This window comes from Buteo buteo, chromosome 10 (assembly GCF_964188355.1).
Source record: "Buteo buteo chromosome 10, bButBut1.hap1.1, whole genome shotgun sequence".
NCBI lineage: Eukaryota > Metazoa > Chordata > Aves > Accipitriformes > Accipitridae > Buteo > Buteo buteo.
Genome location: NC_134180.1, coordinates 10,508,532 through 10,524,098, shown reverse-complemented (window position 1 = coordinate 10,524,098; position 15,567 = coordinate 10,508,532). Strand labels below are relative to the sequence as shown.

At 41.7% G+C, this 15,567-nt stretch overlaps 1 protein-coding gene across 11 annotated transcripts in view; it reads left to right on the top strand.

Moving 5' to 3' along the window:
- The window catches only part of RASAL2 (RAS protein activator like 2), a 203,521-nt gene that overhangs the window by 57,718 nt on the left and 130,236 nt on the right, over nucleotides 1–15,567 (top strand). For 6 of the 11 annotated variants that reach the window (XM_075038579.1, XM_075038578.1, XM_075038583.1 and 3 more), the window contains exon 1: nucleotides 5,433–6,024. The exons of the other annotated variants lie outside the window; for them this stretch is intronic. In XM_075038579.1, the coding sequence (XP_074894680.1) occupies nucleotides 5,433–6,024 (592 nt within the window). Of the gene's footprint in view, nucleotides 1–5,432; nucleotides 6,025–15,567 lie in introns of those variants that run through there. 11 annotated transcript variants of the gene reach the window in all.

Sequence of the window (15,567 nt, the reverse complement as noted above, 5' to 3'; positions counted from 1 at the left end):
GGGTTTTTAACTCTTTACTCCCCGCCCCCCCACCGCATGTCTTGGCAGATGTTTTAAAAATGAGAAACTGGTAAGTGTGTGCTTGGTCCAAAACTAATTTAAAAGGGCATAGTTCAGTCATGGGAGGTTTTAATTCATCTTCTTAATGTAAGCTATGCTAAAGATGAACTAAAATTTTACATGTTGTTGTGCCTTTACTCAAGCACTAGAGAGCTTTCAGAGAGCGAGTGAGCATTAAACATTAATTTTTATCATCAGAGGCAGGTTCTCCCTCCAGCTGCTTGGCAATGATGCATTTGGTTTTTTGTGGTGTTGCTTTTTTTTTTTAATTGGGTGGTAGTGTTTATTAAACAAAAGATACTCAGAGGAATTTCTGAAGCTTCATGCAGCAGAGCTGAGTAGTTTTTTTGGAAAGCTCAGTGGTGGAGAGTGGACTGCCCATGCAGGAGGCCATTGCCAAAGAATTATCTTCATATGCTTGGTGAAAATGTAATGCTGCTTGTGTACATTTTCTGTGAAATGTTGTTATAAAGTTAAGAAAGATTGTTTTCCCAATATAATCCTAAAGCTGAAATACAGTTATATTCCAACATAGCAAATCTGCATTTTGTGCATAAATTACTTAAATATCTAGGAATAGTGAAATATATGCTGTTAAACATGTCAAATTGGATAATTAAATGACTGGATTGTTAGGAAGAAAATAGTAATTTTCTGAAAAAGCTAAATGAATGATTTGGCACAATGAACTGCAAACATTACCAAAAAAACTTCTTCTGACGAAAATTTGCTAGCTGAGGATCACGTTTTTATGCAGTAGGTATTAAAAACAGGAGATATAAGTGAAAATATTCCAGATTTTCTCAAGTTAATTGACAAGCTCCTTTCTTCCACTGAAATTATTTTTTACCTGCTGACAGCTGAGTGGGTGGCTCTGTACGGTTAGGGATCTCGCATAACCAATATGTTAGCAGTCACTGCTGTAAGCTGATTTCTTTGTGATAGTGAGACTGTGTCAATGCTTCCCAAGATAAACTGCAGCTCTGAAAGGACTTGAGTTTTTGCATGAGTAGCTGGACTACAGATCAAGGAGAAAGTTCTGCTACGTGACTTACTTTCTTGCATGTTATATGTACACAAGAACTGCTGGAGCCAAGTGAGACCAATTTTAACTCAGTGACATTGGATTAGTATAGACAAAGGGCTTGTCTGGGCATCATCTTTGCTACTGATAATGTGTATAAGGAAGAGAGTCCAGTTTGACTCAGAGTCCAGGCTAAAATTTTTGAGCTAGCAATTGAAAAGAATTGTCTTATTTGTAGACTAAGCAAACTTGTGTATCAGTGTTTTTATGTCAATAAACCTGTAAGCCTTTTATGCCTTTTTAGAAGCACTTTGAGAAAGACCATTTTACCCTCTGTAGAGTACACTGTGAAATCTCAGCTAAGTGAAGGCAGCTGGATAACTGTTTTCTTTGATCACGAAACACATTTGTCTGAGCAGTGGTAACATGAAATCAAAAGTGAAATCAGAAGTCAAAAGTAAAGACCCTTCTTAATATTATTCAAACTTAAACTCAACTGTGACTTTGATGTTCCTGGGCTTCATGTTGAGTGCTTATTGAAGCCTGTCTTTTTCTGTATTGTTAGTTCTGTACAGAACTGTGGTCCAACCCCTGACCACACCAATAAAAATATTAAGTAGAAGTTAACCCATAACTGGTTTTGCACATTGCTTCATGCTGTAACTTGAGACATGGTTAATCCTTCTGTGCGTTCCCCTGTGTCACAACCCAGACTGGACAGACCAGGGAGTCGTGTTTAACTCGAAATTCCCTCGGGCTAAATTAAGGTGAAATGACACCAAACGATCAGTTAAAGATTTTATTCATGACAAAAGCAAACTGAACTGGGGAGGCGTGGTAGTAGGTGGCAGGGTTTCTCACAACAGGAATTGGCATAAGACTACTTCTGTAAACCGTGTAACCATATACATCAATTCAGGGAGTAAGGAGATCCCTCCCGTTGAGTTACGAGGTTCAGAGCAGACCCCCTTGCTTTCCAGAGTCCTCCTCAGAGAAGGGTCTAGGGGCAGCTGGACCCACTCTTAGTCTCAGACTTGGTCAACGGTTTATATCTTGAAACGGATGAGGTGTAGGGACTGTGGAAAAGGAAAGAGAGAAGAAGACAGAGAGAGAGAAAGGAAGAGGGAAAGATTTCACCAGTCCTGGGTCCAGTGTTGGTTCAGTCAGCTGAGGGGTCCAGTCCCGGTGGGTTTGCGTGCCCGGGGCTTCAGTTTGTGTCCTTTTATCATCCTTGTCCCTCCTTTGGGTGGGCACCCGAACTCATCAGGTTAATGAGCAGTTTGTGAGCCTTTGGGCTTGGGGGTCGTTTGGGGAGTAACTTCTCCTTCCCTGCTTGTATCAGAACAGCTTATCGGAACAGGGAGCTGCGCACCCTCCAGCACGCCCTCTCCCTCCTGTTGCTGATGTCTGAGCTGATGGGCTTTTCACCTTGGTTCCTTGCTGTGCAGGGTTTGTCTTTAAGCAGAACTTGCCCCACCACGATGTTTGAGACATTAACTCTTTCAGTCTCTCACACCCTGCTGAAAGGCATGGTCTGTGGAAGTCAGTGAGTGATGTAAGGCAAGCTGTATTGGGAAGGAGGTGAAATGATCTTTCCATACAATCAGGTGTCCACAGGATGGTGGTGAAAACGAGAAGTAGGATAGGAGTAGTCCTGGTGATCATCTCTGTCCTTATGCAAAGACCAGTGTCTTGCCTAAAGTTTCGTTCTGTCCAAAGTGCTGTTGTACTAAATCCCTGCTTCAGAATAACGTTGACGCAGATGGTGTCATGTTACCTGAGCTGAGTCATTCCTGTTGGTCGTACAGAGTCCTCTGGTATGGCAGATAAGTGCTTTCAAAACACTGTTTCAAAACATGGTTTGTATGGTGCTCAGCTTGGTCACTGCATTTCAGCAGGAGTTAGAAAGCGTGCTAGAAATCTGCAGCAAGCAAATCCCAGGAGGGCTTCAGCTACTGCACTGTCTGTCTCCATTTTCTGTCCTCTCCTGCCCTTCTGTGCTCCCAAAGCAAAAGTAGATCTAGATGTGCTAGCGGAAACTTGTACAAGCCAGGCTTGCAGAGCTGACCAGAAACCTACCTCACATTCTCAGTTTTCTCTGCCGATTATGGTTTGTGCCATTAGAGTGAACCACATCGTCATCTGCTGTATTTATTTATACTTATTTCTGAAGTTCCATAAAGCCTACTTTACCAGACTGGCTAATTCAAAGCATTTGTTCAAAGCACTACTGCCACATTAGTAGTAAAAGGCTCAACAAGGAAAATGAGGACCCGTTGCTGAAAGGGGTGGATGATCCAGTAACAGCAGACCCAGTTAAAGTTGGGGTCCTCAATGCTGTGTTTGCTTCAGCCATCAGAAACAAGGGCTCCCGGGCCTCTGTGCTTGGTGAAAGGGACCAAGAAGGAGGAAAAACTACCAGCAGTAGTTGAGGGTCAAGTCAGGAATTACTTAGAAGAACTCAACCCATGCAAGTCCGTAGGACCAGATAGGCTGCACCAAAGGGTGATCAGCAACCACAGCAATTAAGAAACAGAAGGTGAGAGCTAACTTTTTCCTGGTGAATTCTCCATCTCGTTTTCATGATGGGAGGGAGTACTTATATCTCTGCACATATTCACTGCTCCTTGTGCTTCCTTGAGAGATCATTGCTCTGAGAAATTGTAGCAGAGTTCTAGTTTAGGTACATTTTGTCATTTAAGATTCGTGCTCTGAGCAGCATGACTTCCTGCAAAGCATGAGAGTCAGCATCATTATTTTTGATGCAGAACTTGCATTGCAATGTCCGAGCTGTTCTCGCTTCTGAGCTTATTTGTTGTGACTTCTTAAACATGATGATTTTAGATAGTCGCTTGTGTTGCTTCTAATTGAAAAATGTAACTTGCTACTGAATAGAGAAATTATTTCTTGAGGTGATGGAGGTCTTTGGGTAACTCCATCCCTATTCTAGGGAGCAGTGATACCCTTTTCCATATATACACATAAGTAGGGAAGTTTTTGCAACTGTCAGGAATGTGCTTTGGCTGATGAATGCAGCCTAGCTTAAAGGCGAGATCCCATAGTGGGTCAGTTAAGCTTTATTGGTCTGCCAGACCAGATTATCATTTTATTTAACCAGAGAAGTAGTTTTCATTGTCACTTGATTGCCAAGGGTCTGTCAGCATTTCCATTATAAACCCCCTATTTTCAGGGATTTGAGTAGACTTGAGATTTAAGTGTTCTGGTCTAAAACTTGGCAAGCATGATCTGAGTTCACCAGCGGATATTTTCTTTATGAGATTTTAAAATAGTCAGCTGTTTCTTAAATTGTAGAGAAAGCAAGGGGGTTTTTTTTTCCCTCTTGGTTAAACAGATAGGACTATATTTTCCATCTCACTTATTACAACTAGATTTATAAAAATAAAACCCTATTCTGTTGTTTAAAAAAAGGAGGGGGGAGGAGAAAAAGGAAAATCTGCCTGCTGTCCTTTTCTGTTTGCCAGAGGATCATGCCTCAAAACCTTCCCTTTGCCTTGGTCTGTGTTTGGTGAAGTCCCACCCACCCTCTCCGTCCCTTTTCTCCTCCCCTTTACTTATTTCCCTTCAGTGTATTTACACTCTCACTACATTAAGTTGCAGCGTTTCTTCTCCTTCCTCCATTCCTCCCCTTTGCCTTCCTCTTTGGGGCTTCCAGCGCTATTTTCTGATGAATCTGCCTATTTACCTGTCTCTAAAAGGCAACTCTGAGGTATTCTTAAGTGATACAACATACCTGTGGTAAATATAAGCTCTAGGAATAGTCTTTATGTTGTATTTTTCTTTATACTTAACTATATATACAGTTATAAACTTTACTACTTAACTGAAGAATATAACATGCATTACTCTTGGTTGAGTATTGCAATTTTTAAACGCTTTTCTGCGACTGTGCTGTCACTCTAGAGTGAAGTACTTTCGCCTTTTTTTTTTTTGTCTTTAAACCAAATCTTTAATGTAGACTGAAAAAAGCGAAGTGTGATTGGCTCAGAACACCACTGTGGGTTTTCATGGCTGGGCTCTTTTAGTCATTTCCTGAAAGCTTGGTGCAGAAATGTGACAACGCAGGAAGCAGCAGCAAGCTTAGCAAGGCTTGATGTGCCATTAGAAGTCAGCTTGCTATAGGTGAGGGCACATCATTCTTGCTGAAATGTAGAAATACCTGGTTCTGAGATTGATGCTCAAAATCTTCAGGAAGAACCTCTGCTGTCTTGCAGTTTGCAGCAGTGAACAAAGTGACTGGGACTTTAAAATGGTGAGTGAGGAACTACAGCTACATGACTATTAAGCCACAAGGAATGTAAGTTAAGAGCTGAAATTCAAGGGGTATACAATGAGTGCTTTCAGAAAGCACTATAGTCTCTCTCCCAGGAGCTTCAGAAGATCGTTGTCGGAACAAGATGCTGGCACTGCTGCCTTGAAGGACTATCATTGGTACCACCAAATGAAAAGCAAGAAGATGAATAAACAAATGAGTTCTGACCCAGAGAAACCTCTTGGAGCGTACAGGTGGCAGACACATCCTCGGCTCCCCTGGAGGATAAGCAAAAGAGAGGGCTCGTGCAGCCTGAAAGGGGAATGCAATGATCCAAGTCTTGCCAAAAGTTCTGCAAGCGTGGATGCTACCAGTGCTGATCTCCACGAAGACCCAACGGAGATGCTTTTCCGGGCAAGGACTAGACCATTTCGGGTTCCCTTCAAACGCTCTCTGTCTGAACCTGTGCCACATGTTGGAAACAGGAGCGCAAAGCCATTTCTGCAAGCCATGCATTCGGTGGACTCTGAACAGCAGGGCTATTTCATCCGTGGCATTTTCTCCTCTTTCTCAAGTGGCTTTTCAAAGATAATGAGTCGAAAAGGGGAGCCTAGCAGCGAGTCAGTAAATGAAGGGAAGACAGATGATAATCAAATTGATTTGAGTACAGGTAATGAACTTATTTTTGTTTTGTTCTACTTCTCTTTGTGTAACAGTTGAGTGTAGTGAGACATTCTTTGAGACATGTGATAGTTGTTCAAACTGTTTTTTAACTTAGTTTTATTAACAAGACATTGGCAACCTTCTGATATTCTATGTTAACTTAAAAAAAGCAAGTGGAAAGGGCCTTTCCTGATAAGGAAGTGGTGTGAGATGTTTTGGTGTGTGCTTAAAAACTTGGAGGTCCCTTTAGAACAAGCATCATCTGTTGGAAGCAGTAGCATTTCTCTCTCAAATGCATCCTGTGTGTGCAGCGTATGCACTCCTGCAAGCACAGTAGCCTCTGCAGTGTTGTAGTGCCCTGATTGAGATACCAAGCCTGCTACTGTAAATGAAGTACTAGGAGAGAGAGGAATAAAGTTGTCTTTTAAACAGTGTTCAAGACAGTGGAACGGGTCTAGTTCCTCATACCAGATTCACCATTCTGTAATCAACCAGCTAAACTGATGTCTGCTTTCTGGTAGATGCCAAGAATAGCAGTGCTGCAAAGGTTTAGGCAGCTGGGATTGAGGTCAGCAAGATGCCAGTCCAAGGTTTCATTTAAATCTACCCTGCTGATGATAACACTTGTAAAGCAGGGAAAAAAAAGGGGGGCTAGAAAGGGGAGAAATTTGCCTTCTGTTCTCTTTGTCTTTCCTGTAATTTTCTAGTGGGCTACCCAGCCTGAACCAGGTAACTGATGATGCTTTGAAAAAAACCATAAATTTTAAATTTGTGATAAAAAACAAAAATAAACCTTCCTTCTCACCAAAACCTCAGCACTTTCCAGAGTCCTCCAGATTATTGTATTAAAAGCCTGATAACATCTGGATCCAGTTGAGACTGCTGGACGAGTCATCAGTATTCAAAAAACTCAGCTTAGTAGTAGTGGTAATGAAAGAAGAATATTCTCTGTCTGCAGGGGTATTCAGTCTTTCAGTCACAGTGGAATGTCCCTGACAGGCTTAATTTTGCTACTGGAAGTAGTTGCATTGCTTTAAAAGAAAAACAAATGGCCAAAAAGAAGAAATAACTAAGAAGGACTATATTTGTTCAAACCTACTTATGTACAGTCACTGATTTGTGTTTCTCCAAGACCTTTCTCAATTGGAATTTGGCTTGATGATGCTTGTTAAATTCCATCGAATACATAAAAAAAACCAAAACAGATTTACTGGTGGTGTTTTTTTTTTTTTTTTTTAAGGTTTCTTGTTAAGGGGTTGGTTGGTTTAGTTTTTTCTCTCCTCTCTAGTCGTTCACTTCAGAAACAAAGATTTGTACTGCAGGCTCCTACTGTTGCTAAGACCTCCTGGGAGACTGAATTACTATTGCAGACTGCTTGGAACAGTTTTTCTGTTTGGTCTCTTCTGCCCACCAGTATACGTCAGCAAGCTATATTGGGAAGGTATTCTATGTGATATAAGCGTTTTGGATCAAAATCACGCAGTATATGAAGGGCAGAGCATGCTGTAGTTCCTCTTTTTCCTCTATTGTGGTGCACTTTGATACCGAATGGTTCTCTTATAATTCAAAAGTATTGTCAGTCGACTAGGTTATTGGGATGCTTTGCTTTTAGTAGCATGAAAAGTAAACAGAGGAAAAGGATTATTTGTGAGACACCACCACTTGGTAAATATTTCATGTCAGTTATGGGACAATGACGGAGCCTTTTGGCTCTTTGGGGTCAGACAAACCTCTGTCTGAGCCTGCCAAAACTGGTTTTGCAAAGCGAGTCACAGTTCAGGAACTGAGAGAAAAACAATGGGACTCTAGATTAAAAGTCAAACTCTCTCAAGGGAGGAAGTCATAGCTGGGAAAGTGTTTGGGGAAACAAGGTTGATGCAGGCACCCACAAAATCACCTGAAACAGCCAGGTTCTGCTTGGGCTGCTGTTGCGGGACCACAGAGATTTTGGTGGGATGGACACCTCTGTGGAGTTTCTCTTCAGCCTTTGCCTTCTCAAAGGTTCAGCCTCTGATCTTCAAGTAGACAACAGCTTAGGTTTAAGAGAATTAGTTCACCTGGTAAGATATGCTGCTATGAGGGATATATATAGCCGTAAGACAACTAATTGCTTACCACTGGTCTTATTTTTCCTTAAAGAAGAGCTGCTCTTGCCAGGGTTAGCTGGAGCCCCTGGGTAGAGCCTCCTGCCCCACCGAGTACAGTAGGCTGAGACCTGATAAAACAGCGGCAAAACGTGTGAGCTCATGGGGTTTAGATCTCAGGTCTGAGGGAAGTAACTTGCAGACAAAGGGGCAAGAGAAGAATACCTAGTCTGTTGTGTTCTTCAACTGCAGTATAGATGCTCAGAAGTGATCAATCTTCTGTTCTCCTTCCAAATACCACCCGAGTTTAGTTCTGGGAGGTGGTCACCAAATTGTCCGCTGACAGTTTTGGTGCTTTGGCGGGTGGGAAGTATCTTCCCATGCCTACAGTCCTGTCTGATGTTCAAGGGAAAATCCAAAAAAATGGATTCTGTTTTCCTCTCCCAGAGAGGCAGAATTTGGGAATCCTCAGGCAACTGAAGTTGGTGGTAATAGTGCTCAGGCACTCTACTAGTCAAGAGATGGTGTGAGACATGGGGTTTCTCCAAAGTATGCAAACAGTTTAACTTGGAAAAGCTTGATCGAAAGTCTCCCAGGAAATATCTGGACATTTGGACAGAAATTCTTGCCACTATGACCCAAACCCAAGAGGACCTTTTCTGTGTTGTTACACAGTGGGAGAGGTGTGCTCTGGAGTTCAACCAAGAGAACCTGGAAGCATGTTTTCTGCCTCTTTTCTGTCCAAGGAGCCAAGCCCTTCACTTCCACAAGCTCACTTCATTAGAAGTATTTCCACTTTCCTCTGAAATACTTGCAGATTATCAACTTCTTAAAAGATTATCTTCCTTCCAATGCTTGGCCTGGCCTCTTGTGTTTTGCTCCATCTCTGCACCAGAATCGCAGAGGCTGGGTCATCTGCGTGGGTTTGTGTAGCTATTGGTAGAGTTTGCTACTGATCTTTGTAAGCCTAGGGAAGAGCAGTTCCCTCCTTCAAGAAATGGTTACCTCCCTAAAGAGGATCAGTTGGTTTTTTGGCAACATGAAGAGGGAAGTGAGATTTAAAAAGGGGGAAAAAAAAAAATCTGGATAAATATTTTCCAGTTGGTCTCACAGTCTAGGAAGCATGTTCAGACACTGCTTCATCAGTTCTTGGCTGTAGGATTCCCTAACGGATGGACTCACTCATCCTCTTTGGTGATGAAAGGATGCTGAACCTCAGGAAAGCTGCCTCCTTTGGCTCTGCCCAGAGCTCGGACAAGATGCAGCAGCTCCCCAACGTGTGTGGCGTGCTTTCTGCGACACACTACAGCACGGGTTTTAGGAGGAAGAGGACAGACAGAGTAGACGGTCGGTGGGAAGAGCAGAGCTCCTTCCCGGTGTGCTGCGTGGGTCTTCGCAGGAGAAGCCTGGGCTGGGTTTGGGTGTGAATGAAGTGCTTTTGGTGCCTATATGCTGACTTGTAACCACTTCTAGAGCCAGGCGTTTCAAACCAGCATTTACATTAGTATATGCAAAGCCTAAAGGTAAAAAAAGGATTTGTACTCAGCATTAGGTTATTATTTAAAACTTAAGAAATCTAAGAACATTTTAATTTCTAGTAAATGTATCAACTTGAGGAAGGAAAGGTGTCATTCTGATAAACTTATTGATTGCAAACTTACCATGATTTTGGTAGAAACAAGATAAGGAAGGGGCTATGCAGACAAAGCCTTGGATCCAAGGGTTGTATGTGAGCTGCTGCATCTTTTTTTATTATTTCTGAGTATTACCAGTGACCTCTTGTTGTGATTTAAGCCCGCCACACAAACCCAAAACACCCTTTAACACTGTTGAGAATGGGTTTGTGAGAGAGTTCTCTGATAACATTTATTTCACTGTTCCTTCTTATCTGGATGTCAGGGCAGTGCAAGTTTAATTGTAGATTGATGACAAAATAATTCTTCAGTAGAATCAATTATCTGTATCTTCCCTGGGTATCTCTGTTTTGGTTTGGGGGCGGGGAGAGAGGCTAAACACTGATTTCTTTTATTTAGTGTGCATTTAGCTTTCACAGTTGCTCTCTCTTGTAACAATTTTTATAAATACACTTCTTCAGAATTATTTCCTTCTCTTTCCTCTCCTGGATAAAGATATGTTTCTTTGGTCTTTTAATTTTGATTTCATGCTTTAATTCATTTTATAGAGTTTTTTGTGCCTAGAGTGAGAGAGAATATTTTATATCCTTGCTTTTCTGGAATTGATTTTGGTTTTTTTATAATTCACTAAAGTTATTCAAACTCTGTGTTCTTTTTAATATCTTTACAGTCTAGATTCATTAAATTCTATTTCTTATATATTTCCATATAAACTTTAGATATTTGTATTTTCACATTTATAACCCAAATTAAAGCCAAGGCAGTGCCACGTTCAGTTTCTTTCAGCAATTCCCCAAATACAAAACTGTTAATCCTGTCTGAGATGGGAATTTAATATTTATTGCTCATTGGAGCAGCTTTTCTATTTTCATGTTTTTAAAACTACTTTCTCATTTTAGAAGTCCTTCTACTGACTCATGTTTCTCCACCCCCAAATCTCTTTTGCTCATAAGTAGCTTATTTTTAGTGGGGTTTCTAGTAAGGAACTTCGACAGAATCGAGCTTATTCTGTAATTGATGCGATCATTGAAGTGCTGTGCAAATGTCAGTTTATATGCCTTCAGCTACAGTCCCCTATGTTTCATTGCAAGGTGTAGGCTTAATGTTAAAACTCATTCACCTTTAATTGTCAGAACACATTCAAGATAGCTGCTTATACCTAATCCCTACATTCTATTAAAATGACTGTAGTTTTTTGTAGAATTTTAACTATGAAAATAACAAATTACAGTCCAGTATCGGTCTTTCTTTTTTAAACTGTAGTGTGGCTTTGTGGTAGTAAATACTGTGTTACGTGGTATATTGAAAATTACAGGGGGGTGGGGATGCACAGGGGAGTATTTCTGGCATTTGACAGCTTTGAGTATCACTTAAACACCCCCCCACCACACTGCACCCCAAAGTATTTCCTTTTGCTGGTGAGCCATGCCTGGTTCATCGCAAACATTGCAATGTTTAATTTGGGCAATAGGCTAATACTATTCAGCTGAATATCTATGAACACTACACAAAATAATTAACCATAGTATCTGAAGCTAATAAAATTACGCTTATCTAGTTTTAATTACACTTAACGAATGGTGTCTCTAAGCAGGTAGTTGTGCTCATTCAGCACTGACTGTCGATTTTCATTTCTTTAATCCCCAGACCATTTTGTCTGAATCCAAAAAAATAACATTCAGTGGGATGAATGAGGACATTTATATTTGTAAGAGCTATTTTCTCACTCATGAAATCACAGCGAGTGAATGGCAGAGTCTTGCATTCCAGGTGGTTTTTTGTTGTTTTTGTGGTCCGTATCCGTGGGACTGTTGGGATGTTGTACTTTGTGCTGCTTGTGCAGAGGAGGCTGACAGCTGGTACGTGCAAGAATATTATCTGTGGTTACCTTGATCATGAGAAATTATTGCATGGCAATTATCTGAGGAGAGGGTAATTGTGTCCTAGAGACGTCTTGTCTCCTTTATTTTCTTTACAGGGAGATAGGGGTTTGAAGAGATGCAGCTTTCTTAGAGGCAGCCAAAGAGTGAAAGTGTGGAGATTAGGAGAAAGGGCTTCCAGTGAAGTAAAGATTTGGGGGTTTGGTGGGAGAAGCTTTTCCTTTGATAACGGGCCAGACAGGGTCAGAAGGAAGTGGCTGGAGGAGGAAAAACAGTCTTTGCTTTCCAGAGGAGGAGCTATGTCTGGAGCAGTTGGATTTGGAGTCTTTGGCAAAGCTTCGCGTTTCGACTGTTGAGTCTCCGGAAAGAGAAGCTCCAGCCGTGAGACCTGACGGGGCAGGATCCCCAGGAGGGCAGCAGGAGATGCTCATGGTCTAGGGGTCGTCTGCGGCATGTCAGCACCTACCCTGCAGCCCCACAGAGCAGCTGATCCTTCCTGTTTCCCTTGAGGGGTAAGCAAGCCCAGGCTTAGGAAGTATGAAAGAAACTGTGTTAGACTTTTCTCAAAATTCTGCATTCTTCTTAAAGATAGGCCTAAACGCAGCTGTTGGAGCGTGCAGAAAGGGGAACTGTACCCAGTGGTTCAGATATCCTTGAAGACTCAGCCCCTGCTAAGCTTATTCGACACTTGAAATGGGAACCTTAACTCTTGTAGATGTGTACATTTAGAGCCTGTAGCAAGAAGGTAAGTTTTGCCGTGGTAAAGTATTCTTCAGGCAAAGCTCCCTGGTTTGCATTTGCACAAATGCCGCCCATAATGAAACTTGGTGCGAGATGTAAATTGCCTGCATGCTTACACAACGAGCGCTTCCTAGGCATGTTGACTGTTTTTTCCTTAAAATAACAAACCCAAAGGAAAGTATTTGGTTTTTACATCTTTGGGGTTTTTTTTTTCCAAATAATGAGTGGTGTAGGTTTGTAATGCTAACAGTATGTGATTTAGGACTCAAAGCAATGGCGTTTTAGAAGTAAACAAACATGTACAATATTATCTCTGTGCCCTTATTTATACTATTGCTCTACCAGAGAGTTACTTGATCGCTTGCTTTAACTAATTAACTTGTATTATTGTTTAGCCTTATGCTTTCTGTGGTGATACTTTCTCTGTGGTAGTTACTCAAGAGACTCTTTAGACTCTTCTGAAATAAATACTTCATAATCCTGTAAAACATCACTTGTTTAAAGGAAGCTGTTTATGTAAACAACAAGATAACGCATGAAACTCTTGACATGTTAGCATTGAAACCAACTGTCCCCTGCATGGTTTTGTTCTTACTATGAGAAAAGCTGAAGCTAGACATCTGGTCTTCTGTGGGCGAGAGAGCTCTTTACAAGTTACGGGACTGCTTGTTCAAGTGAAGTTAAAAAATATTTTGTACAGAGAAGGTGAAAAAAAATACCGAAATAGCTAGGTTCTCAAAGAAGCTTATGTTTTAGAGAGCAGGCAGTCTCTCTCTTTATTCCTTACGGGGAATATGCTGGTCATTTTAATGTGTGCAGTTGCTATAGGAGCATCCTTCTCAAAAACCACTACTCTGAAAACTGATGCAGAGAGAGGAGCCAGGTTATTGACAGTAGCATGTGAGAACAGGTAGTGAGCAAACACACTTTGTCAGCTCAGATGCATGTATTTCTGTCAGCTACCATCACACATTGCTATTGATGCTGTCTGTAGGTTTGAGACCTAGGGGATTAGAGTTATGTGTTGGTTTAATAGTTTCTTGTCTTTGTATTGTATGAGGTTTGAATTCTAGTTCTTGAGATTTGTTTATTTTGCAAAGCTCTCTGATTCTTCTTGTCCTCCCTCTCGCCTCGTCACAGACAAATCCCTCTTTCTAGAAAGTGAAATGCAAGAAAGTACAATGCCAAGTCCAATGGCAAGTTGTAAGCAGACCTTATTCATTTTGTGTCTGACTTTAGCTGCTTCTGCATGTTTTATAGGAACTGACATGCTTTCCTGCATCCCATACTCTGGCTACTCCCAAGTAAAACCTTAAAATCTTCTGAGATTATTGCATACTTCTGTGATGATGGTATGGTCAGACTGCTAGCTGCATCTCACTCATCCTAAGCTGAGTTGCTGTAGATTTTCTTCTTCTTACGTCTATGAGTTTACAATGCATTTTTGTGGAAAAAATAAAAGCCCTTTTAATGTAGTCACTCTTAAGAGCAATTTTCCTCTAACAGTCATTTAGTGACACAGATGTTTTGACAAGCAGTTTTGATAAATTAGTACCAAAAAATCTGCCGAACTTTAAATTCTTGCAGTGTGTCTCCATCTACCTTATCACTCCTATTAGCTCTGGCTGCAATTGTACATGAGGAGAGGCTTTGTCAGCGACACCGCTCCAGGTAGTGCCACTGAATGAGCTGCATGCAAAGGGTAGAAGGTGAATACACAGATCTGAAGAGCTCCCAGTTGCCTGCAGTCATCTCCACTCAACCAACACTTTTTTACATTACCGATCAAGTGTATTGGCTGCATCCTGTATAAATAGCCTGTCTTAGTAACCAGTTCCTCTGTGTGCTTTATTAAGCAACAAAGACTTGTGTGCTTAATATACTAAGGTGCTTGTGTTTTCAGGCTGGGGTTGCTGAGCGCGGTGTGCTTAGTAAGGGCAGGCTTCTGGCTGCAGTGTGGTTGGAGGTAGGTTTCCTGTCAGCCCTCCTGTAGCTTGATAAAGAGTGTGGTTCAAGCCACTGGTGTCTGGAAATGACAGTCCTTTCCTTTTCTGAGGTAGTACTAAATGATACTGAGACTTATCAAAAATAGGATGAAGTTTTGAAAAGGAAGGGGAGAGGAAGGGATAATCGTTCAGAGTCTGCTGCGACAGAGCTGAATCATTTGTCTTGACATTGGTTTTCATGATTTCTGACTGTGACTTCCACCCCGACTTGCACATGTAACTGTCATGCGAAGATTTGACTCTAATTGACGATGTCTCAATGTTAGAGATGACCTGCGTCAGTAAAAGCCTTTTAATCCAGAAGACTTGTAAAAAGCATGAGGCCCCTAGGAAAGTGTTGAATACTCTGGCAGGGTGGGAGGTGAGGCCCTTGTGACTTTGTGGGGTTAGGCATTAAGAGGTTTATATATCTTTTACTGTCAATACATAATGTCAAGGAAATGGCTGAGCCAGTTGCCCTTGGTACTTCAGAAAAGTCCGTGGGATAGCAGTGTACATAATTAACAATAAGGAAAGAGCAAACCGACATATGTCAGTAAAAGATGGTGCAAAATTTTCTTCATCTCGGTCCTGCAGAGACAAATCCTGTACGTGTCCAAAATCAGGCTGGTGCCCTCCTACATGCTCGTTGGGTGCCGATGAGCACAGGTCAGGGTTGGGCAGCAGGGGAGAGCTGAGACGGGCAGCTCTGTGCTGCCGATAACCATGCATCTCTGCTCGGGCACTGCCACATGCTGCTTCCAGGCTGGGCTAGCTCTTATATATGTATGGGCTAGCCCATATCCCATACAGCGCTGCTAATGACTCCCCCCCTGCCATACAGATACATGACTGCTGCAGCCACTATTTTAGCTGTGCTAACAAGGTAGTTTTTAGCTGGCTTATCCACAGCAGCAGGGAGCTCATTGCACGTTGCCACAAAACCTGCCTGAGGAGCTCGTTATAATGACAGATCATTAGCTCCTGCTTAGATATTTTCTAATAGCTGCAAAAGGGGAACACTTCTTTCCAGGAAATACATTTTTCCTTCTTCATTGTGGAGTTTTTTCTGAGCTTTCTGTGGATACTACCTGTCTATAAACAAAAGTGAAGGCCCTTAAATATAATTGTGAAATGGCATTGGGTTTGTCTGGGGGGAATTATATGTGTAGAGCAGGAGTTTTGAGTTACTTTAACAAAAGACATGAATGGCTCAAATATACTAA